We start from the raw sequence: 25,239 nt of genomic DNA on the forward strand, positions 1-25,239 counted from the left end.
AACTGGAGGAAGCCTGGTATTCATTCAGAGAATACAAAGCTTCCTGTGATTGGTTCAGCAGCGCTCAGTCCGACTCAGGGCAGGACCAGAAGCCTCCATCCAGCTGCTGTATACTGTATGTAGCTGAGTCCCAGTACTGCTGCCAGAACACAGCGCTGTAGCTGAGGCTACATACAGAACTCCTAGCAGGTGCATCTGTTTGTAAACTGAATTACAGCTTGAGTTTGACCCTGAATTAGGGTTGCCACCTCATCACTTTAAAACCAAACACATTAATTAAACAGGTTCTGTGGTTAATTAAGGTGCTAATTAAACTCAGTGCCTTATCTGCATTAAATTAGCCTCAGGGCCTGACATTAATATGTATTCCATATTAAAGGGGTGAGGTGACAACCCTATCCTGAATCTTGGACTATGAAAATGCTTGCCACTTTTTCTGGTTCCACACAATCCTCTGTGGTTTTCAGAAAAGGAAGTTTCAACACCCCATAATGATGAACATGGGATTACAGCATACCCAGCAGCACTGTGAAAGGCCTGATTCTGGCTGTAATGAATGATACAAAACTAGTATTAGACTACTTGAATTATAGTTGCATTGTTTTCCAGAAAACAGCAGTTATTAAATTGACTCTTCTTACTTCTTAGAAATTTTTGCTCTGCTTTTTTTTTTTTTTCCTTTGCTTAATACAGTTCAATGGACGTTACAAACGTGAATGGAGCTCACATGCTCCAACATGATGAACAGCTCCAGTTCATGTGCCATATTTACCTTTTTCATGGAATCTGATATATTCCTCCTCCTTGAGGCCCAAATCCTTGATGTGATCTTTAAATTCTGTAATTCTATCTTCAGGAAGCGTGTCTTCCCTCCCTGCAAGAGAAACATTATTCATACATGGTGTTAGACTGTGTGGTTTTGTTTGCTGACTGTGCCCCTTTGGAAAGACTGTGACAGGTACTGCACTTCATTGTATATACTGCACATATAATGACTGTGACTGGTATGACACTCTTATATATGTTGCACATCTAATGACTTTGACATGTACTGCACCCTACTACATATATTGCACATCTAACGACTGTGGCAGGTACTGCACCCACTACGTATACTGCACATCTAACGACTGTGGCAGGTACTGCACCCACTACGTATACTGCACATCTAACGACTGTGGCAGGTACTGCACCCACTACGTATACTGCACATCTAACGACTGTGGCAGGTACTGCACCCACTACGTATACTGCACATCTAACGACTGTGGCAGGTACTGCACCCACTACGTATACTGCACATCTAACGACTGTGGCAGGTACTGCATCCACTACGTATACTGCACATCTAACGACTGTGGCAGGTACTGCACCCACTACGTATACTGCACATCTAACGACTGTGGCAGGTACTGCACCCACTACGTATACTGCACATCTAACGACTGTGGCAGGTACTGCACCCACTACATTTACTGCACATCTAACGACTGTGGCAGGTACTGCACCCACTACGTATACTGCACATCTAACGACTGTGGCAGGTACTGCACCCACTACGTATACTGCACATCTAACGACTGTGGCAGGTACTGCACCCACTACGTATACTGCACATCTAACGACTGTGACAGGTACTGCACCCACTACGTATACTGCACATCTAACGACTGTGGCAGGTACTTCACCATCTACGTATACTGCACATCTAACGACTGTGACAGGTACTGCACCCACTACGTATACTGCACATCTAACGACTGTGGCAGGTACTGCACCATCTACGTATACTGCACATCTAACGACTGTGACAGGTACTGCACCCACTACATTTATTGCACAGCTAATGACTGTGGCAGGTACTGCATTCTATTACACATACTGTTCTCCTGACAACACCTGTTTGGGAGAAACACGTTGGGTGGGGACTGATACGTGACGTCATCATGCTCACTGATGTGGGATGCAGTTGTGCTGATCTGTGATAGATGTGCTGATCTGTCTCCTGTCACTATAAGTGTAACTTTGAAATAAACTTGGTAATTGTTTCTTTTTACTGCTACACTATGGGCTTCGTTCCTTTTTTTTTTTTTTTTTTTTTTTTGTTTTTAATGCTCAGAGAGTCAACCAAGGATTACTGTGTAATTGTGATGGCAGGATTTAGTTATAACTACAAGGCAAGGTAGCCAGGCACACGTTGATCTTCTTTTTTTATTATATATGTTGCACATCTAATGACAGTGACAGGTACTGCACTCTATTACATATACTGTTCCCCTGACAACACTTGTCAGAGAGAAACACGTTGGGCAGGGCCTGATACGTGACGCCATCACACGCTCTGATGTGGGATGCGATTGTGCTGGTCCTTGATATGATATACACGCTGATCTATCTCCAGTCACTATAAGTGCAACTTTGAAATAAACTTGGCGATTGTATTTACTGTTACACTATGGGATTTGTTCCTTTTTTTAAATCTCTGCTCAGAGAGTCAACCAAGGATTACTGTGTAATTGTGATGGTAGGATTGGTTATAGCTGCAGGGCAGCAAGGCACATATTCATCTCTTTATGGGGATGTGTCCATCTGGTAAGAAAGTGTGTGGACATTGGTGGAAGGTTTATTGAAATATAATCTGTTTGCTGTGTGAACACTGTTGAGGCACCTGACCAATCTGGATGGATTGAGTTATTATTATTATTATTATTATACAGTATTTATAAAGCGCCAATAGTTCGCTCAGCGCTGTACATTACAAAAGGGAGACAGAACATGTGACAGAACAATACCAATACAATGCAAAACATGAGGGGATCAAGGGCCCTGCTCTTTCGAGCTTACAATCTAGGAGGGAGGGGGTGGTGGCACAGGAGGAGATAGCTGTGGGGGATGGAGTGGTAGGAAGAGTGGAGGAGGTCGGCAAGTTAGCAGGGGGTGGGGTAGGCTTCCCTGAAGAGATGGGTTTTCAGGGTGCGCCTAAAGGAGAGGAGAGTAGGTGATAATCTGATGGGTTGGGGCAGGGAGTTCCAGAGGATGGGTGACACCCTGGAGAAGTCCTGGAGGCGGGCATGGGAGGAGGAGACCAGGGAACTAGAGAGAAGGAGGTGTTGTGAGGAGCGGAGTGTGCGTGCTGGGTGGTACTTGGATATTAGGTCAGAGATGTAGTACGGGGCAGTATGGTGGACAGCTTTGTACGTCAGTGTTAGGATTTTGAATTTGATCCATTGCGCAATCGGAAGCCAGTGGAGGGATTAACAGAGGGGGGTGGCGGAGACAGAGCGGTTGGAAAGGTGAATGAGTCTGGCAGCCGTGTTCAGGATGGACTGAAGAGGGGATAGCCAGCGGCGAGGCAGGCCAGTGAGGAGGGAGTTGCAGTAGTCGAGTCGTGATATGATGAGGGAGTGGATGAGCTGTTTAGTGGTTTCTGGGGTTAGGAACGTGCGGATTTTGGCGATGTTGCGGAGGTGGAGTCTGCACGAGTTTGTTAAAGATTGGACTTGGGGCTGGAAGGATAGGTTGGAGTCCAGAATGACACCCAGTACTCTGGCCTGCAGGGCGGGTTTGATGGTAGCGTTGTTGGATGTGACGGAGAAATCAATGGGGGGTGGTGTCCGGGCTGGGGGGAAGACAAGAAACTCGGTTTTGGAGAGGTTCAATTTAAGGAAGTGGAGCGACATCCAGTCTGATATGTCGCTCAGTAGGTGTGTGATTCGGGCTGAGACCAAGGGGGTGAGGTGGGGGGTTGAGAGATAGATTTGTGTGTCGTCGGCATAGAGGTGGTAGTTGAAGCCGTGAGAGTGTATGAGTTGGCCAAGGGAGGAGGTATAGATGGAGAAGAGAAGGGGCCCGAGGACAGAGCCTTGAGGGACCCCAACAGAGAGGGGGAGTGAGGGGGAGGTGGTAGCATTATAGGTAACGCTGAAGGAGCGTTGTGACAGGTAGGATGAGAGCCAGGAGAGAGCAGAATCTCTGAGGCCGAGGGAGTGTAGTTTTTTGAGGAGGAGGGGGTGGTCGACTGTGTCGAAGGCCGCAGAGAGGTCAAGGAGTAGGAGCACTGAATAGTGGCCATTAGCTTTGGCGGTTAGCAGGTCGTTGGAGAGTTTGAGTAAGGCAGTTTCGGTGGAGTGTAGGGGACGGAAGCCGGACTGTAGGGGATCGAGGAGGTTGTTGTCGTTGAGGTGAGAGCATAGGCGGGTGTAGACTAGGCGCTCGAGGAGTTTAGATGTAAATGGGAGCAGGGAGATGGGTCTGAGGTTGTTCGGGTCATTGGGGTCCAGGGAGGGCTTTTTAAGTATGGGGGTGATGTGTGCATGTTTCAGAGGGGAGGGGAAAGTGCCTGAGGAGAGGGAGAGATTGAAGATGTGGGTGAGGGAGCGTAGGATGGAGGAGGAGGAAGGTCGTAGGAGTTGTGAGGGGATAGGGTCGAGGGGGCAGGTGGTGAGGCGGGCATCAGAGAGGATCTTGGAGACTTCCTCGATGGTAGTAAGGTCAAAGGTGTGGAGTGTTGGAGTTAAGAAGTATTTCTCACTTTTAGGACTTTTTCACATGAATTTATTTTTTGCACATTTCATGTCCATTTCACAATAGTATTTGTATGTATTATTGATTATGCACCTTTTATTATAATCTTTTGATAATGTTGGTATGATTTATTGACTCTTAAAGGAGCGGTGCACCTTGCTCTTATTTGACATCCTATTGCATATAAAGTATCTCCCAGAAGTGAGTACACCCCTCACATTCTTGTAAATATTTTATTATATCTTTTCATGTGACAACACTGAAGAAATGACACTTTGCTACAATGTAAAGTAGTGAGTGTACAGCTTGTATAACAGTGTAAATTTGCTGTCCCCTCAAAATAACTCAACACACAGCCATTAATGTCTAAACCGCTGGCAACAAAAGTGAGTACACCCCTAAGTGAAAATGTCCAAATTGGGCCCAAAGTGTCAATATTTTGTGTGGCCACCATTATTTTCCAGCACTGCCTTCACCCTATTGGGCATGGAGTTCACCAGAGCTTCACAGGTTGCCACTGGAGTCCTCTTCCACTCCTCCATGATGACATCACGGAGCTGGTGGATGTTAGAGACCGTGTGCTCCTCCACCTTCCGTTTGAGGATGCCCCACAGATGCTCAATAGGGTTTTGGTCTGGAGACATGCTTGGCCAGTCCATCACTTTTACCCTCAGCTTCTTTAGCAAGGCAGTGATTGTCTTGGAGGTGTGTTTGGGGTCGTTATCATGTTGGAATACTGCCCTGCGGCCCAGTCTCCGAAGGAAGGGGATCATGCTCTGCTTCAGTATGTCACAGTACATGTTGGCATTCATGGTTCCCTCAATGAACTGTAGCTCCCGAATGCTGGCAGCACTCATGCAGCCCCAGACCATAACACTCCCACCACCATGCTGGACTGTAGGCAAGACACACTTGTCTTTGTACTCCTCACCTGGTTGCCGCCACACACACTTGACACCATCTGAACCAAATAAGTTTATCTTGGTGTCAGCAGACCACAGGACATGGTTCCAGTAATCCATGTCCTTAGTCTGCTTGTCTTCAGTAAACTGTTTGCAGACTTTCTTGTTCATCATCTTTAGAAGAGGCTTCCTTCTGGGACGACAGCCATGCAGACCAATTTAATGCAGTGTGCAGCGTATGGTCTGAGAACTGACAGGATGACCCCCACCCCAACCCTACAACCTCTGCAGCAATGCTGGCAGCACTCATACGTTTATTTCCCAAAGACAATTTCTGGATATGACGCTGAGCACGTGCACTAAACGTCTTCGGTCGACCATGGCAAGGCCTGTTCTGAGTGGAACCTGTCCTGTTAAACTGCTGTATGGTCTTGGCCACCGTGCTGCAGCTCAGTTTCAGGGTCTTGGCAATCTTCTTATAGCCTAGGCCAGTGGTTCTCAACCTTTCTAATGCCGCGACCCCTTAATACAGTTCCTCATGTTGTGGTGACCCCCAACCATAAAATTATTTTCGTTGCTATTTCATAACTGTAATTTTGCAGTGGGAGTAGTAGTGCCACGTCATTGGTGTCAGTGGGAGGAAAAGTGTCCCATCACTGGTGTCAGTGGGAGGAAAGGTGTCCCATCACTGATGTCAGTGGGAGGAAAAGTGTCCCATCACTGGTGTCAGTGGGAGGAATAGTGCCCCATCATTGGTATCAGTGGGAGGAATAGCGCCCCAACATTGGTATCAGTGGGAGGAATAGTGCCCCATCATTGGTATCAGTGGGAGGAATAGCGCCCCATCATTGGTGTCAGTGGGAGGAATAGCGCCCCCTCATTGGTGTCAGTGGGAGGAATAGCGCCCCATCACTGGTGTCAGTGGTAGGAATAGCGCCCCATCGTTGGTATCAGGGGGAGGAATAATGCCCCAACGTTGGTGTCAGTGGGAGGAATAGTGCTCCATCATTGGTATCAGTGGGAGGAATAGTGCCCCATCGTTGGTGTCAGTGGGAGGAATAGTGCCCCATCATTGGTATCAGTGGGAGGAATAGTGCCCCATCGTTGGTGTCAGTGGGAGGAATAGTGCCCCATCGTTGGTGTCAGTGGGGGAGGAATAGTGCCCCATCGTTGGTGTCAGTGGGGGAGGAATAGTGCCCCATCGTTGGTGTCAGTGGGGGGAGGAATAGTGCCCCATCGTTGGTGTCAGTGGGGGGAGGAATAGTGCTCCATCGTTGGTGTCAGTGGGGGGAGGAATAGTGCCCCATCGTTGGTGTCAGTGGGGGGAGGAATAGTGCCTCATCGTTGGTGTCAGTGGGGGGAGGAATAGTGCTCCATCGTTGGTGTCAGTGGGGGGAGGAATAGTGCCCCATCGTTGGTGTCAGTGGGGGGAGGAATAGTGCCCCATCGTTGGTGTCAGTGGGGGAGGAATAGTGCCCCATTGTTGGTGTCAGTGGGGGGAGGAATAGTACCCCATCGTTGGTGTCAGTGGGGGGAGGAATCGTGCCTCATCGTTGGTGTCAGTGGGAGGAATAGTGCCCCATCATTGGTATTAGTGAATCCAATGATGGGGCACTATTCCTCCCACTGACACCAATGATACTTACCTTGCTGACCCCTGCTCCAGCCTGGGCTCGCTCGCTCCCTCCCTCTCCCATGTTACAGACACTTACCTGTCAGCTGTCTTCCTTCTCCGGCCGCTCTCCTCCTCTGCACGCGCTCGATCTTCGCGGTGCCGCTCGGCTCCTCCTCTCCAAGCTCCACCTCCTCGCCGGTGATTGGCCGCCTCTCCTAAGCTACAGTTCCGGCGGCCAATCACCGGCGAGGATTGATCCCGAGGGTGTGTCCAGATGACAGGGGCGGCATGTCATCCCCCACACCTGGAGACGGATAGAGCAGCGGTGTCTCGGTTCCTAACACCCTCGGAAATATGTGTTTTCCGATGGTCTTAGGCGACCCCTGTGAAAGCGTCGTTCGACCCCCAAAGGGGTCGCGACCCCCAGGTTGAGAACCGCTGGCCTAGGCCATCTTTATGTGGAGCAACAATTCTTTTTTTTCAGATCCTCATAGAGTTCTTTGCCATGAGGTGCCATGTTGAACTTCCAGTGACCAGTATGAGAGAGTGAGAGCGATTAACACCAAATTTAACACACCTGCTCCCCATTCACACCTGAGACCTTGTAACGCTAACGAGTCACATGACACCGGGGAGGGAAAATAGCTAATTGGACCCAATTTCAACATTTTCACATAGGGGTGTACTCACTTTTGTTGCCAGCGTTTCAGACATTAATGGCTGTGTGTTGAGTTATTTTGAGGGGACAGCAAATTTACACTTATACAAGCTGTACACTCACTACGTCACATTGTAGCAAAGTGTCCTTTCTTCAGTGTTGTCACATGAAAAGATAGAATAAAATATTTACAAAAATGTGAGGGGTGTACTCACTTCTGGGAGATGCTGTACTGCACATCTAATGACTGTAACAGGTACTCCACCTTTTACATACACAGCACACTATTTGTAAAAGGTACTCCACCTAAAAACAGCACATCATTTGTGACAAGTACTCCACCTTATAAGATACACAGCACACTGAGACAATACTGCGCCTCCCATTATCAATGTTCCCCATGATACCCATTACTGCATATATGCTTACCGAAAAGTTTAACAGTTGTACAGATGATCTCGTCCATCTGGCTCCTCATATATTCCATTAAAAATGTGTTATAGTCAGTCCTAGCAATGATAGTTTCACTATCTCCTTGTGCTGTGTGGAAAGAAGAGTAGAAAATACACTATGTGGTCATGTGAGATAAATAATCTGTAACAAAACAGGGCAATTCAAAGATACAAGCTGCTGAAATTAAATGTAAGTCTTCTCCTTTAAGCTACATTCACATTGACATTGGGGACGGCCAGGAGCAGCCATTGGTGAGAATCGGTAGTTTTCCTGCCAGTGGTTGTAAATGCTGCTTGCACAGTGGAGCCACCTACAGTGTGAGGGAAGGTACTAGAACCTGGTAGTTTCTTCAGCCTTAATACAGCAACAAAAGTAAGACATGTGGAAGATGGTGGAGCTTTTCAGGAGGGGGAGAAGATGGGGGCAGTGGAGGGGGAGGTTGTGTGCAAAGGTCAGAACTGAAGAGGGTGCAGAGGTAAGCAGCTGTGGAAGAAGGCTGAACTCTGCATTCTGTGTGTAGTGCACCCCCGAACTCTGCACTCTGTACATTGCACACCTCTGAACTCTGCACTCTGTACATTGCGCACCCCTGGGACAGGTAAGTGTGTGTTTTATTAAAAGTCAGAAGCTACAGTTTTTGTAGCTGCTGACTTTTAATAAACACAGAAACGGCTGAAACTTTGCTTTAATATTGTAGCGCTGCACTGGTCACTGTGTTAATTAGTTTTGCCTTATATGGGATAAGGATAATGTGCAAAAGCAGCTACTTTTTGGATTAATTATATATATATACACAATTACACTGAGTTAATAATAGGAGGAGGGTTATTGTTATCCATATAATTGTGGCAGATTATATATATATATAATTTATTATTATTATTTTTTTCTTTCATCGATTTATCTGTTTACAATGGCATCTGAAAGTTGGTGGGATATATTAGGCAGTAAACATGTTGTACCTGAAGTTGATGAGTTGAAAGCAGAAAAAATGGGCATCGCAGTTTGTTGTGTATGGGCTCTGTAGCTGTAGACCAGTCAGGGTGCCTTTGCTGACCCATGTCCAAAGCCAAAAGCACCTATAATGGGCACGTGAGCAGCCGGACTCAACCACAGAGTAGTGGAAGAAGTTGGCCTGGTCTGATGAATCATATTTTCTTTTACATACATATGAATGGCTGGGTGCATCACTAATCTAAGGGAAGAGATGGCACCAGGATGCAGTATAGGAAGAAGGCAAGCTGGCGGAGGTGGTGTGATGCTTTGGGCAATGTTCTGCTGAGAAATCTTGGGTCATGCCATTCCTGTGGATGTTTCTTGACACATGCCACCTACCTAAACCTCATTGCTGGCCAAGTACACCCCTTCATGGAAATGGTATTCCCTAATGGAAGTGGCCTCTTTCCACAGAATAATGCACCCTGCCACACTGCAAAAATGATTCAAGAATGGTTTGAGAAACACAGCAATAGGTTTGAGGTGTTGATTTGGCCTCCAGATTCTCCAGATCTCAATCCATGGAGCATCTGTGGGATGTGCTGGAAAAAACAAGTCCAATCCATGGAGGCCCCATCTTGCACCTTACAGGACTTAAAAGATCTGCTACTGACAGCTTGGTGCCAGATACTGCACCATACCTTCAGAGGTCTAGCGGGGTCCATGCCTCCATGGGTCAAGGCTGTTTTGGGAGCTAAAGGAGAATCTACTCAATATTTGGCGGATGGGCAAAAAGGTATAGGTGATTGTTGTATATACATTTTGTCATTTATGCAATCTGTTGTATTCAGCCAAGATTTTTTACTTGCAGTCACCATAACAAACACCACAAAAAAAAAGACGTACGTGATTTCCATTTGTAGTGGCCTATCTTCACAGTTGTCAAGTCGACATCCATTTGCTGACAACCCTTGTCTCTGCGAAGTGTGAAGGGAAAAAAAAATGGAATCAATTTCTAATCCTCTAAATTCTATTCGTATTTAAAGTGTGTCACTAGTCAAAATGTGTTTTTTATTTTAATTTTGTTTTTGATTTGGACAGAACAAAACCATTAGAACTTGTTTTTATGCTACCGGTCAGAGGAAGTCCTTTCACGTTCTGCCAGTGAAAGCAATGTCACTGCAACAGGAAGTGACTAGTAAGGAGAAATCTCTTTTCTAAAGCTGGTCATGCACTATACAATTTGATTGCACAATCTCTACACAATCCCCCTCCACAGCAATGTAATAGAAACTTTACCTAAAAATCCTTTGCATTTGTATCCAGTCAGGCAGATACTTGTACTACATAGTTGGTGGTAGATCTAAAGCAGATTGTACAATTAGATTGCAAGATGTATGGACAGATTTATTCTCTGCACACACATTACAATCTGATTGTACAATCACTTTTAGACCTACCAACAAGTATGTAGTGCAAGGCTTGTTCTGATACAAAGTGATTGGATAGTTTATGTAGATCTAAGGTTGATTGTAACATACCATGTTGGTTTTGCACTTGTGGATGGTGGAAGGATTACTATTGGCACTGAAGAATTTCATGAAAATATAAGTTTTTTTTGGTCACTGGACTTTTTTTGTATGTGTCACTGGACTTTTTGTTTTTGTATGTGTCACTGATTTTTTGTTTTTTGTATGTCATTAGATTTTTTTGTTTTTTTGACACTTATATAAAAATTGTAACCTTTGTATTAATATTATTTATAGGATAAGGTATTTCACATATACAGATTTTTTTTTGTGTGTTTTGCGCTGTTTTTTGAGTTGAAGAAATTTTGTGGTTTTATACCTGTGTACAGCGGCATTTCACGTAAAGAGTGTGTTGGGAAGGTGGTCCTGGGCGCTGTGGTTCTTTTTTCTTGTATTCAATATATCTACTTTTATATTTTTATATTTCTAAATGTTCTGTATGTGTTGTGTGTATATCTGTTGTCTGCTGGTTTTTGTAGTTCTCCTTGCTCAAAAATGTCTGCTCAGCAACCCCTCCCATCGAGTGGACTTGAGAACAAAGATAATATTTCTTTGCAAGATAAGACTTAGAAGAAGCTCACGCCTATATTCTGAAAGATGATTGTTTTCATGTAAAATAACCAATCAAAGACTAATATAATGCTAATGCTGCTCTCACGTGATTTTTGCATCATTTTACATATATAAACTCACTTTTTCATTCCAATAAATTAGAAGAAGTTTTCACAGACCGAACGCGTGTCAGTGTGAGTTTCTTTAGGTGCGCGCACTACAGAGCCAGGGTGATTAATTAGGACAGGAACAGATAATCACTGGACACTAATGCAGGCCATAGATGGGGAGAAAACTGGCCGATTCTTCTTTAAGAAAAGAAAAATCAGTCGTTCAAGCGGCCGACGTTACCAGGAACGGTAAAAACGGCCGATTTTCATCCCGTCTACAGCCGGCAAAAAGTGTCTCTGCAGAGAGCTCCGCTATTTCTTTGACAGTTCTTTGACATTTATAGTGACTGCAACATTGTATCTATTTGTATCCATTTCGGAAACAGATGTTTTTATTTGGAAACAGATAGATACATTGTTGCAGCCACTATAAATGTCAAAGAACTGTCAAAGAAATAGTGGAGCTCTGCAGGGACACTTTTTGCCGGACTGGAATTCTGCTTCTTCTTCATCCTCTTCTTCTTCTTCTTCTTTTTCCTCTTCTTCATCTTCATCCTCTTCATCCTCTTCTTCTTTTTCTTCTTCTTTTTGTCTTCCTCTTGCAGGTCACTGCTCATGCGCAGATTTTTTTATCGGTAAAAAGATCGGCCGATTTGCCCATAATTGCCACGTAAATCAAAATACCGAAAAACTAGCCCACTAACGATCCGAAAACCGGCCGATTTTATTTTCGGCCAAAAAATAAGCTGATTTTCGACCCATCTATGGCCTGCATTAGGCTGGCAATACATTATACAATTTTCTTGAGAATTTTGCTTTAAATTTACCAAAAACCATATAATAGGAGGTCAAACCTAACCAACACTTTCAATCATATCCAATTAGGCAGGCCCTTGCACTACATAGTGAAAGGTAAATCTAAAGGAAATTGGGCAGAAAATTGTAAGAAAATTGTATAGTGTATGGCCAGCCTTAGTCCTCACTAAATCAGTACAAGGACCTGCCTGATTTGATACCCAAGAAATAGATTGTTCAGATGAGTCCTTTTTATAATATGTCATTTTGGGAAATCTAAAAGAGATTGAACCGATATTGTACAATCAGATTGTATAGTGTATGGCCAGCTGAACATTGACACAATGGCAATTAAAACATTTTTTTACTAGTGTGGGGGTGGGGGAGGTTCTTGAAGCTCTATTAAAAGGGAAAAAAATTCCCTACCCCACCCAAAACTAAAAATGAAAGAGTTTTTACTAAAAGTGTATTGCTTGGCACCATTTTTGTAAGAAGGGTTAGACCAGGGGTGGGCAAACTTTTTGACTTGAGGACCGCAATGGGTTCATATATTGGACCCGGGGGCCGGACCAAGAGTAGATGAATGATGTGTATGTGTCATCCATAGTAAGTATAGTAATATTCCCCCATAGTAAGCATAGTAATTAATCCCCCATATAGTAATTCATCCCCCATAGTAATTCATCCCCCATATAGTAATTCATCCCCCATATAGTAATTCACCCCCCATATAGTAATTCATCCCCCATATAGTAATTCATCCCCCATATAGTAATTCACCCCCCATATAGTAATTCATCCCCCATATAGTAATTCATCCCCCATATAGTAATTCATCCCCCATAGTAATTCACCCCCCATATAGTAATTCATCCCCCATATAGTAATTCATCCCCCATATAGTAATTCGTCCTCCATATAGTAATTCATCCCCCATATAGTAATTCGTCCCCCATAGTAATTCATCCCCCATATAGCAATTCATCCCCCATATAGTAATTCATCCCCCATAGTAATTCATCCCCCCATATAGTAATTCATCCCCCATATAGTAATTCATCCCCCATAGTAATTCATCCCCCATAGTAATTCATCCCCCATATAGTAATTCGTCCCCCATATAGTAATTCATCCCCCATATAGTAATTCATCCCCCATATAGTAATTCATCCCCCATATAGTAATTCATCCCCCATAGTAATTCATCCCCCATATAGTAATTCATCCCCCCTATAGTAATTCATTCCCCATATTAATTCATCCCCCATATTAAGTCCCCAAGTCCCCCCTGTGTCAATTCACTTACCTTTGCTCCACGCGTTCCTCTTGTACCTCTTGTTCCCGCGCCGTTCGGTGTAGCATGAAAATCTGTCTCCTATGAGGATCTGTCCCCCTCGACGTATCTGTGCATGTGCCAGTTTCAGGCATTAGCAGCCGATAGGCGATCTCCGGCACATGCGCAGATACGTCGAGGGGGGACAGATCCTCATAGGAAACAGGGCGGACTGTGAGAGGAGCCTAGCTCCGCGGGCCGGATTAAAAGGTCCGCCGGGCCGTATACGGCCCGCGGGCCGTAGTTTGCCCATTGCTGGGTTAGACCCTCCGCTAATGCTTCATTGCTGTCTGTGTTCTTATTAGGTGAGATTCACCCCTCCATGTTGGTGACAATTATTACCGAGAAGGAATGTGAGGGGACAGCCAAAGTTTAAAATGTGTTCCCAGATCAAGAAGTGAGGGGAAATCTTCCAATAGGGACATCTGTTCTGGGGACAAACCTTACTTAGGGAGATTTCCTCTGACTTCCTTTTGCATCCTTGGGACAAGAAGTGAAGAACATTTGCCCAATGGCAAGCAGACGACAACAATAAACTGAAAGGAAATTGGCCAGAAAAATGTTCTGGCGTTACTTTTCTTGTGGGTCACAGAAGTACAGTTACTTTTGGCTTCCTATGACCCAGAGCTACAAGGATAGTTAAAGTTGACAATATTGTCGGGATCCACTCCACTGCCTGATTGACAGCTGGCTCCACCTTTCAGCATGCAGTACAGAGCAGGAGCCAGCTGCTCACACCCCCTTCTCAGCCTGGCGCTTCATTGAGCACTGGAGGGCAGAGCGGTAACTGACAGTCACCACTATCTGCTTGGAGCAGACCGAGAACTGAGTGATCAGAGGTCATGTGATGTGAAGTGATGCTGTGGATTGCATCGCACCATGCTGCGTGAAAAACACTGCATGCCATACTTTTCTTTTTTTTTTTTCTTTTTTTTCAGTGTGTACCACTGCAGCATGGTGGCATGAAGTGGCATGATGGGGGCAAAGGTTTTTGTTTAACGCAGTAGTCTATTCACAAAGTGTACCTGAATTTGACTTATTAGCAGGGCCAGATCTAGCTGATCTGATCTTGGGGTGCAGTAAAATAAGTCGGGGGGCATAATGCATGCTTTTTTTACCATGAGTCACAACCCGGGAGTAGCGCCTGACAGGTAGTTCAAAGGTGGTGCAGGATTGAACAGGTACTATACAGGTTTTATGTCAATATATTTGAGAAGAATATTTTTAAAATATATTTCAAATATATTTTTTCTTCCATATGGGAACCCACGCAGACACAGGGAGAACATGCAAACTCCAAGCAGGTGGTGCCGTGGTTGGGATTCATGTTATTTTATGCATGCCTGTTATACCACATGCATGTTGTTTTTTTTTTTTTGTTTTTTGTTTTTTTTCGTGGAAGCTATAGTACTTCCCCACAGACTATTTTTTTATTGACAGTCCACCTTGTAACTTCATAGTCCTAGTCAGGGGTGGACTGACAACTCATGGGGCCCCCAGGCAATAGGGGATCATGGGGCCCCTGTGTCCTCTCCAACACCCAAAAAAGCCTATGAAAAAGCCAATGAAAGGTACCAGGGGCATTTCATGGGGCCACCTACTAACCTCGGGCATACTTACGTCTGAAAGGAAGTGCTGCTTTTCATGTGCCCATTGTTCATGGAATAGATGATGACGGGGGCTGGCATATTCTCTGACTTCATTTGCAGAAAGAGTTTACAGTTGGATGCTGCGGAAATTCCATACCAAACACCTCCAACCTGCAAAAAAAAAGTAGACCATGAAACTAAAGTGTGGTGGTTTTGTGTTTTTTGGAGTTTTTTTTAAGAAATGTTATTTATGCTTTAGTATTTCTTCAAAGTCCCAATACTAACAAACCAGCAATTTAAAATGAACAATACAATAACGCCACATTAAGGGGTGGGCACTCTTATTTAGACATATACGCTCTCGTGCTAGTTTTTTTTTCTTCTCTGCTAGTGTCATCTTAGTTCAATGAAATGGCATTGACTTTCTTACATTGCCATTCTAATATACTTCGCACCCTACTCTAGTTAGGCTGTTAGGTTAAATTAAATGTTTGGCTCCACTGTAGTGAGTGCAGCAGTGATTGATTGTTTTTGTCTGTTCAAGGTTTCCCCAGCTGGGTGTTTTGGTTCCTCTCACCTGTTTCTGGAAGAAGCTTCCAGAACATAGGGAAGGGAGATTCAAATAGCCAGAATGAATAGTTATCATGCTCCAGCCAATCCCTGGAAGGAGGCATCCAGAAGGTGGCTGGGGAGGTAATAAATGCATGAGAGGCCTGTGCAGACAAAGTGTTCTTTCCTCTCCAGGGAGGGTTCCAGTTCTTCTGGGGCTGCTGCTCCTGGAAGTTTGCTACTGAAACTGCAGGCTGGGCTGAAGGCCTGGAGAAGACTAATGGATTTTGTTGGAGCACACTGTCTTGAGGTCCTGGTCTGAAGAAGGATCTTTTTATCTCCTCACTGAGGAATCTACCTGCGGATGCTGGGTGGTAGACAGCCCCTGGGACATTGTGGGTAAGACCTGATTTGGGACTGTAGTGCTGTAGCATTGTAGACTGTAGCCTGCTCCTATAAGGATTTTCTGCTGAGAAGTTTGTCCTACCAGTGATTGTGATTATAGTTGGCGTATCCTGTTACCCTAAGCCCCCCCCCCCACTGCTGTTCAAGTACTCCAGCAATAACTTCTAAAAAGACCTAGCCTAGACTAGTATTGGTGAACCTATGGCATGCATTCCACAGTGGGCACACAGAGCCCTCTATGTCGGCACACGAGCCAAGTCGCCCCAGCATCGGATAACCGTGCCCATAGGGGCCATGCACTTGCTCCGAAAGGAGTAGTGGTGCCAGGCGATGTCATGAGTTGTGACTCATTAGCTGCGACTCGTCCAAGCTTTTGCATAGCCAGTCAGTGCAGTGCCAAGGATATATATATTGGACTGGCTGTGAGTTTTTTAATACATTCATTTTTATTAACACAAGATTTTGGCTTGTGCTGGTGGTCAGTGGAACTTTGCCCCCTTGTGCTAGTGGTCAGTGGAACTTTGCCCCCTTGAGCTGGTGATCAGTGGAACTTTGCCCCCTTGCGCTGGTGGTCAGTGGAACTTTGCCCCCTTGCGCTGGTGGTCAGTGGATCTTTGCTCCCTTGCGCTGGTGGTCAGTGGATCTTTGCCCCCTTGCGCTGGTGGTTAGTGGATCTTTGCCCCCTTGCGCTGGTGGTCAGTGGAACTTTGCCCCCTTGCGCTGGTGGTCAGTGGAACTTTGCCCCCTTGCGCTGCTGGTCAGTGGAACTTTGCCCCCTTGCGCTGGTGGTCAGTGGAACTTTGCCCCCTTGCGCTGGTGGTCAGTGGATCTTTGCCCCCTTGTGCTGGTGGTCAGTGGATCTTTGCCCCCTTGTGCTGGTGGTCAGTGGATCTTTGCCCCTTGCACTGGTGGTCAGTTTTAAGAAAAAAGATGTTAATGTATGGGTTGTTTTTTCTAAACTAAAACCTCAGTACTCCAGTTTAATTGCAGTATTGGCGCTTTTCGATAAATAAGTGGGTCCTGGGTTGCAGATCGGGCACTCTGGCTCCAAAAGGTTCACCATCACTGCCCTAGACTGAGTCTGAATTGTTGGTGTGCATGGGACTGTGCTTGTGTGACTGGCAGCCTCTGAACCCGTGTCGATCTCCGCGGCCTCTGCAGGGGTGAGTGCTACAACACCTTTAGTTATAAAATATGTCATGAACTATGGATGTGAAACTTTCTCAAACTTGGATAGACAACTTCAATTTATATGCAGTTACATTTAGGGAGCCCAATTCCCTACTACCAGTAGGATGCAAAAATGCAACTTTCTCTGCAATACTCATGCTCTTCCCAGCATTCTCCTGCAGACACTCCTCTATCCGTCTAGAGGTGTAGTTTCTTCTCTAAATTGAATGACACCCTGTACCATTTTTTTTTTCCAGTCTGTGACACATTCCCAGGGGGTGCATTGTTCTCCCACAGTCTGGTCTCCCAGCATATTGCTGCATCGGACTGTGCTTCCTTGCCACAGTGTAAAAGCCACTCTATGCAGCAGTCAAAACCACCCACTGTCAATGTTGAAGATGGGTGGGTAACTAGATTTCTTCTGGATTTTAAAGTGTGTATATATAAACCATAACAATTAAACCCATTGATTTAAAGTGGTTGTAAGCCTCAGACATGAAATCTGAGCAAAGCACATATTTCTATGTTTGCTTGCCTCTGTCCAAAGCACTGAGTGTCTCTCTGCAGTCTAGTTACTCTGTTATCAGCATGAGTAATTTCTGACCAATTTCCTGTTGTATTGGGTGACACAATGACCTGGGGTGGGTAAGATTTGTGCCCGTGGGGGAGAAGATTTGAACTGGCAGGGGAAATTTGGCAGAGAGAAGCTGTGCGCTGGAAGGGGCGATTTGGGGGGGGGGGGATTTGAGGGGGTAGAGTTTCTATGCTGGTAGAGGGGATCCTTTGGGTAGGCAGGAGGATTGGTGCTGGGAGGTGTGTGTGTTGTTTTTTTTGTTTTTTTTGGGGGGGGTGGCATTTGTGCCTCGGGAGAGAGGATTTTGGGGAGGAGAGGATTTGTGCCTCGGGAGGGGGGATTTATGGGGGGAAGCAGATTTGTGCTGGCAGGGGGGTTTGGGGGGAGGAGAGGATTTGTTCTGAAAGGGGGTATTTGTGCTGGGAGAAGGAGGATTTATGGGGGTTTTAGGCAGAGATGAAGAAATGTTTACTGTGGGGAAGGTGAATTTTTGGCTTAAAGAGGAAATATGTACTTGGGGGAAGGGAAGGGGGTGGAAGTATGGTGTGGGGTTTTTTTTTCCGGGGAAAAGGGGGATTTTTGCTGAGAGGGTAATATGGAGGAGAATCTTCCTTCTGGGGACACTTGTTCTCTGTTGAGCCCTACTCCTGACTCCAACACTCTGCATTACATATGCCTAAACCCTATACTCTGCACATTACAAACTCCTGACACCTCCATTTTAAACATTCCTTATTACTGACCCTTGCAGTCTGGGTGTTCTACCCCGCTAAACCTGACACTGTACTCGGTCTATTAAGCAATCCTGACCCCAGAACTCTGTGTGTTACATACTCCTAACCTCTGCACACTGTGCATTACTTGCTCCTGACCCCTGCACTGTTTGCATTACATACTCGTGACCTATACATTACACACCCCATACCCCTGCACTCTGTGCCTTACAGAATCCTGCACTAGATACACTATATTGTACATTAAATACTTCTGACCAACATGTTCATTGTCTTAACAGTTTACTGGTTGCTAAATAGTCCCTAATAAAAAATTCAGTTCTTCTTTTGATAGAATCAGATAAAGTGTCATCTCTTTGCGTATTTTCAGTGTGGACAAAATAATATGTAATGATTGTGGTGAGGTTTTTACATGTCTGCATAGGGGGCAGCATAGTGGCTAAATAGTTAGCACCTCTGCCTGGCAGTACTAGGCTGCCCCCTTGGTTCAAATCCCAATCATGGCACCACCTGCCTGGAGTTTGCATGTTCTCCCTGTGCCTGCATGGGTTTGCTCCGGGAACTCCAGTTTCCTCCCAAACTCCAAAGACATACTGGTAGGTTAATTGGCTCCTGTCTAAATTGGCCCTAGTATGTGTATGTATGAATGTAGGTTAGGGACCTTAGATTGTACACTCCTTGAGGGTTAGGGACTGATGTGAATGTACTATATATATATATATATATATATATATATATATATATATATACAGTGGGGATCGAAAGTTTGGGCACCCCAGCTAAAAATTTGTATTAATGTGCATAAAGAAGCCAAGGAAAGATGGAAAAATCTCCAAAAGGCATCAAATTACAGATTAGACATTCTTATAATATGTCAACAAAAGTTAGATTTTATTTCCATCATTTACACTTTCAAAATAACAGAAAACAAAAAAAATGGCGTCTGCAAAAGTTTGGGCACCCTGCAGAATTTATAGCATGCACTGCCCCCTTTGCAAAGCTGAGACCTGCCAGTGTCATGGATTGTTCTCAATCATCGTCTGGGAAGACCAGGTGATGTCAATCTCAAAGGTTTTAAATGCCCAGACTCATCTGACCTTGCCCCAACAATCAGCACCATGGGTTCTTCTAAGCAGTTGTCTAGAAAACTGAAACTGAAAATAGTTGACGCTCACAAAGCTGGAGAAGGCTATAAGAAGATAGCAAAGCGTTTTCACATGTCAATATCCTCTGTTCGGAATGTAATTAAGAAATGGCAGTCATCAGGAACAGTGGAAGTTAAAGCAAGATCTAGAAGACCAAGAAAATATCAGACAGAACAGCTCGCAGGATTGTGAGAAAAACAATTCAAAACCCACGTTTGACTGCACAATCCCTCCAGAAAGATCTGGCAGACACTGGAGTTGTGGTACACTATTCCACTATAAAGAGATACTTGTACAAATATGGTCTTCATGGAAGAGTCATCAGAAGAAAACCTCTTCTACGTCCTCACCACAAAAATCATCGTTTGAACTTTGCAAATGAACATGTAGACAAGCCTGATGCATTTTGGAAACAAGTTCTGTGGACCGATGAGGTTAAAATTGAACTTTTTGGCCCGGAATGAGCAAAGGTACGTTTGGAGAAGAAGGGGCACAGAATTTAATGAAAAGAACCTCTGTCCAACTGTTAAGCATGGGGTTGGATCAATCATGCTTTGGGGTTGTGTTGCAGCCAGTGGCACAGGGAACATCTCACGAGTAGAAGGAAAAATGGATTCAATAAAATTTCAGCAAATTTTGGATGGTAACTTGATGCCATCTGTGAAAAAGCTGAAGTTAAAGAGAGGATGGCTTCTACAAATGGATAATGATCCTAAACATACCTCAAAATCCACAGGGGATTACATCAAGAGGCGTAAACTGAAGGTTTTGCCATGGCCTTCACAATCTCCTGACCTCAACATAATTGAAAATCTATGGATAGACCTTAAAAGAGCAGTGCGTGACAGACAGCCCAGAAATCTCAAAGAACTGGAAGACTTTTGTAAGGAAGAATGGGCAAAGCTACTTCAAACAAGAATTGAAAGACTCTTGGCTGGCTACAAAAAGCGTTTACAAGCTGTGATACTTGCCAAAGGGGGCAGTACAAGATATTAACTCTGCAGGGTGCCCAAACTTTTGCAGACGCCATTTTTTTGTTTTCTGTTATTTTGAAAGTGTAAATGATGGAAATAAAATCTAACTTTTGTTGACATATAAGAATGTCTAATCTGTAATTTGATGCCTTTTGGAGATTTTTCCATCTTTCCTTGGCTTCTTTATGCACATTAATACAAATTTTTAGCTGGGGTGCCCAAACTTTCGATCCCCACTGTATGTGTGTATATATACAGTCATGGCCGAAATTGTTGGCACCCTTGATATTTTTCCTGAAAATCAAGTATTTCACACAAAAAAGGTATTGCATTAACACATGTTTTGCTATACACATGTTTATTCCCTTTGTATGTATTGGAACAAATATAAAACAGAGGCAGAAAAGCAAATATGACATAATGTCACACAAAACCCCAAAAATGGGCTGGACAAAAGTATTGGCACCCTTAACTTAATATTTGGTTGCACACCCTTTGGAAAACATAACTGAAATCAGTCGCTTCCTATAACCATCAATAAGCTTCTGACACCTCTCACCCGGAATTTTGGACCACTCTTCCTTTGCAAACAGCTCCAGGTCTCTCTTATTGGAAGGACACCTTTTCCCAACAGCAATTTTAAGATCTCTCCACAGGTGTTCAATGGGATTTAGATCTGGGCTCATTGCTGGCCACTTCAGAACTCTCCAGCGCTTCTTTGCCATCCATTTCTGAGTGCTTTTTGACGTATGTTTGGGGTCATTGTCCTGCTGGAAGACCCAGGATCTTGGACGCAAACCCAGCTTTCTGACACTGGGCCCTACAGTGCGACCCAAAATCCTTTGGTAATCCTCAGATTTCATGATGCCTTGCACACAGTCAAGGCACCCAGTGCCAGAGGCAGCAAAACAACCCCAAAACATCATTGAACCTCCACCATATTTTACCGTAGGTACTGTGTTTTGTTCTTTGTAGGCCTCATTCCGTTTTCGGTAAACAGTAGAATGATGTGCTTTACCGAAAAGCTCTATCTTGGTCTCATCTGTCCACAAGACGTTTTCCCAGAAGGCTTTTGGCTTACTCAAGTACATTTTGGCAAACTGTAGTCTTGCTTTTTTATGTCTCTGTGTCAGCAGTGGGGTCCTCCTGGGTCTCCTGCCATAGCGTTTCATTTCATTTAAATGTCGACGGATAGTTCGCGCTGACACTGATGCTCCCTGAGCCTGCAGGACAGCTTGAATGTCTTTGGAACATGTTTGGGGCTGCTTATCCACCATCCGGACTATTCTGCGTTGCAATCTTTCATCAATTTTCCTCATCCGTCCACGACCAGGGAGATTAGCTACAGTGCCATGGGTTGCAAACTTCTTGATAATGTTGCGCACTGTGGACAAAGGCAAATCTAGTTCTCTGGAGATGGACTTGTAACCTTGAGATTGTTGATATTTTGCCACAATTTTGGTTCTCAGGTCCTCAGACAGTTCTCGTCTCCTCTTTCTGTTGTCCATGCTTAGTGTGGCACAGACAGACACACAATGCAAAGGTTAAGTGAACGTCTCTCCTTTTTATCTGCTTTCAGGTGTGATTTCTATATTGCCCACACCTGTTACTTGCCCCAGGTGAGTTTACAGGAGCATCACATGCTTGTAACATTCTTATTTATCCGCAGTTGTGAAAGGGTGCCAATACTTTTGTCCAGCCCATTTTTGGAGGTTTGTGTGACATTATGTCGAATTTGCTTTCTTTCCTCCCTTTTTTTGTTTTGTCCCAATACACACAAAGGGAATAAACATGTGTATAGCAAAACATGTGTTAATGCAATACGTTTCGTGAGAAATACATGATTTCCTGGAGAAATATCAAGGGTGCCAACAATTTCGGCCATGACTGTATATATATATATATATATATATGTAAAGCTATAGAAGTACCTGTAATAAATAAAATAATGTCTGCCAGACTCTTGCTTGTGGCACAGTAATCATAGCATATGTAATGGGTAGTAGGCAGCTTGTATTTTATTTGGCAATGCCCCTATCACTGTTGCAATTTGGCTACACCATCTGTTTGCTCCGGTAGGTTATATATGTGCTGAATTGTTCCTCTTGTGTAAGCAGTTTGCACTTAGTGCTGCCCCAGGCAGGAGGGTTAGAGGTAACTTGCTGCCTGGGTCTTTCTTGGCAGGCTTTTTTGGGTCCGGCCCGCTGGTCCTGTGCTGGATAAATTAGGACAGGGGCGCTCAGGCATACTCAGCTCAGTACAAAGGTGGACAGGCAGGAAAGTAACGTTAACAAATGTCTCTTCCGCATTAAAAATCCTGCCTGTTCACCCATTTTTATTACTTTAGCTAAAGTTCCACTTTTAGATTAATTCCCACTGGAACTCTTCTATATGCTTTTTGCAGTAGAAAACCACATTTTGTTTTTTCAAACACTTTTGGGCGTGTCAAGTGCTTGGGCATTTTATTAATTTCATTGGCCTGAATATTAATGTATGAACTCAAGTGTGCATGAGGCCTTAAGCACACAGAGTGATGGCAGAACACGGAAAGTTACGTCAGCTGCAAACTTTTTTGGCATGAAATGATGGCATATTGGCTGGGAAAATCCATTTTGGTGCAGTGATCCTGCTTTTGAAACCAGCTAGCGCTGAAAGGGGGGTGTTGGAACCTGCAAAGTCACAGGTAAATGTGATCATTTGCAAAACTGTCCCCATTGGCCGGATTTGTCTACAAGCATCACATATTGTATCTATGGGTAGCCATATACATGCACTGAGATAAGAGAAACAGCACCACAATTACAATAAATCAATACTAGGCAAGCCCAAAATATATATATATTTATAGAAATATTGAGCCCCTGTTCATACTAATGCGGTTAACCTTAAGTAATCCTAAAAATACTCCCTCCCCCGCCCAGGGCCATCTTTAGCGCAGGGCAAAAGGGGCAGCTACTCTTGGCCCAGTTTTTGAAGTGAGGACCAAAGCAGCTGTCCCTTGAGCCCCGCTGATAAATTAAGTGCATAATTTTTCCCTTGCCGGTATCTGGCACAGGTTAAGTCTTCCCTCTAATGGCCCCCCCATCATTACACAGGACCCCTTCCCTCAAATTACAATCATTACACAGGTCCCCCCTCCCCCACCAATACACAGGATCCCCCCCATACTTCCCCATCATTACACAAGCCCCCTTCCCCCCCATACTACCCCCCATTATTACACAGGACCCCAATCACATATCAGTACACTGGATCTCCCCCCCCCCATAATTACACAGGACCCTTACGAGTGGGGAGGGGGGGTTACTTAGCTCAGTCTGAGTCTCTTCCCCAAAGATGTGCTGCTCCCCTCCCTGAGCTCTTCTGCAGGCAGCTTCCGGGTGACTCCGATCTGCCAGTTCAGTGGCGTGTGTTCTTCAGTGACAACATGTTCAACCCTGAGTCCGGCTCCCCCTCTCCCTCCTCTGACAAATTCGCTGCAGAACTTCTTGGAGGGGAGAGGATGGGGCAGCTGAGTATTGTAGTGCGGGTTCACCCCCTTCCCTCCCCCCTGCATTTCCCAGCCATTGCTCCATAGCAGAATATGGAGAAGGAGCGGTGCTTGTGAAGTCTGGCAACTGCCACTCTACACCCTCAACAATAACCACCCTGTCCATCTCTCCACCCTCAACAATAACCCCCCTTTCTACTTGTAAGGGTCCTGTGTATTTATGGGGGAGGAGGTCCAGTGTACTGATATGTGATTGGGGTCCTGTGTAATAATGGTGGGTAGTATGGGGGGAATGGGGCTTGTGTAATGATGGGGAAGTATGGGGGGAGGGTTCCTGTGTATTGGTGGGGGAGGGGGGACCTGTGTAATGATTGTAATTTGAGGGAAGGGGTCCTGTGTAATGATGGGGGTGCAGAAGTGCATGGGGGCCCAAGAAAATGTTTGCCCATGGTCCAATCAATATTAAAGATGGCCTTGGCTTGATAAAGGAGGGTGAGTGATTAGATTTGTGCTGGAGGGAATTTTTGTTGGGGTCAAAATTTGAGGGGGGGGGGGCAAAATTTGCATTCCTTTCCTTACCTTCACTTTATGTGTTACACGCTGCGACTCCTGCAATCTGTGAATTCTACACTTCTGACCCTTGCACTTTGTGCAATAAATGTACTCTAACCCCCCCCCCCACTCTAACCCTTGTACTCCATGCATTACACACCCCCTGCACACTTTGCAGTACACACCCCTGACCCTGCATTGTGCATGTGTGTAAACAGCCCTGGTCCCTGTAATCTATGCCTTTCACACTCCTGACCCCTGCAGTCTGTGTTCTGGACTTCTGTACTATATTGTACATCGCATACTCCTGACACATGCACTCCTTGCTATACTGTACATTACATTATTATTATTATACAGGATTTATATGGCGCCAACAGTTTGCTCAGCGCTTTACAATATAACGGGAGACAATGCAATACAGTTCAATACAAGAGGGATAGGAGGGCCCTGCTCCTTGGAGCTTACAATCTAGGAGATGCTCCTGACTAAACTATTAAAAGTCACAGTTGCTGGTTTCTAAGCAGCCCCTGACTATTTAAATGATGGTATGCTCAAACAAAGTGTTGGCTTTATTTACCATGCCTCATTAAGCCCCTCCACCTGTTAACGTAATTTGCCCACACCCACCGTTTGCCGTGGTGATGATT

The 25,239-nt window shown here is 44.8% G+C and overlaps 1 protein-coding gene across 1 annotated transcript in view; it reads right to left on the bottom strand.

Annotated features, from left to right (window-relative positions):
- The window catches only part of LOC149463494 (olfactory protein-like), a 37,837-nt gene that overhangs the window by 12,171 nt on the left and 427 nt on the right, over positions 1–25,239 (bottom strand). The window contains exons 2-5 of the mRNA XM_089675347.1: positions 15,028–15,167; positions 9,995–10,065; positions 8,129–8,239; positions 773–874 (exon numbers count right to left, since the gene is read on the bottom strand). Coding sequence (XP_089531473.1) covers positions 773–874; positions 8,129–8,239; positions 9,995–10,065; positions 15,028–15,167 — 424 coding nt within the window. The remainder of the gene's footprint in view (positions 1–772; positions 875–8,128; positions 8,240–9,994; positions 10,066–15,027; positions 15,168–25,239) is intronic.

This window comes from Staurois parvus, unplaced genomic scaffold (genome assembly GCF_062004578.1).
Source record: "Staurois parvus isolate SC_StPar_1 unplaced genomic scaffold, SC_StPar_1.0 ptg000154l, whole genome shotgun sequence".
Classification (NCBI taxonomy): domain Eukaryota; kingdom Metazoa; phylum Chordata; class Amphibia; order Anura; family Ranidae; genus Staurois; species Staurois parvus.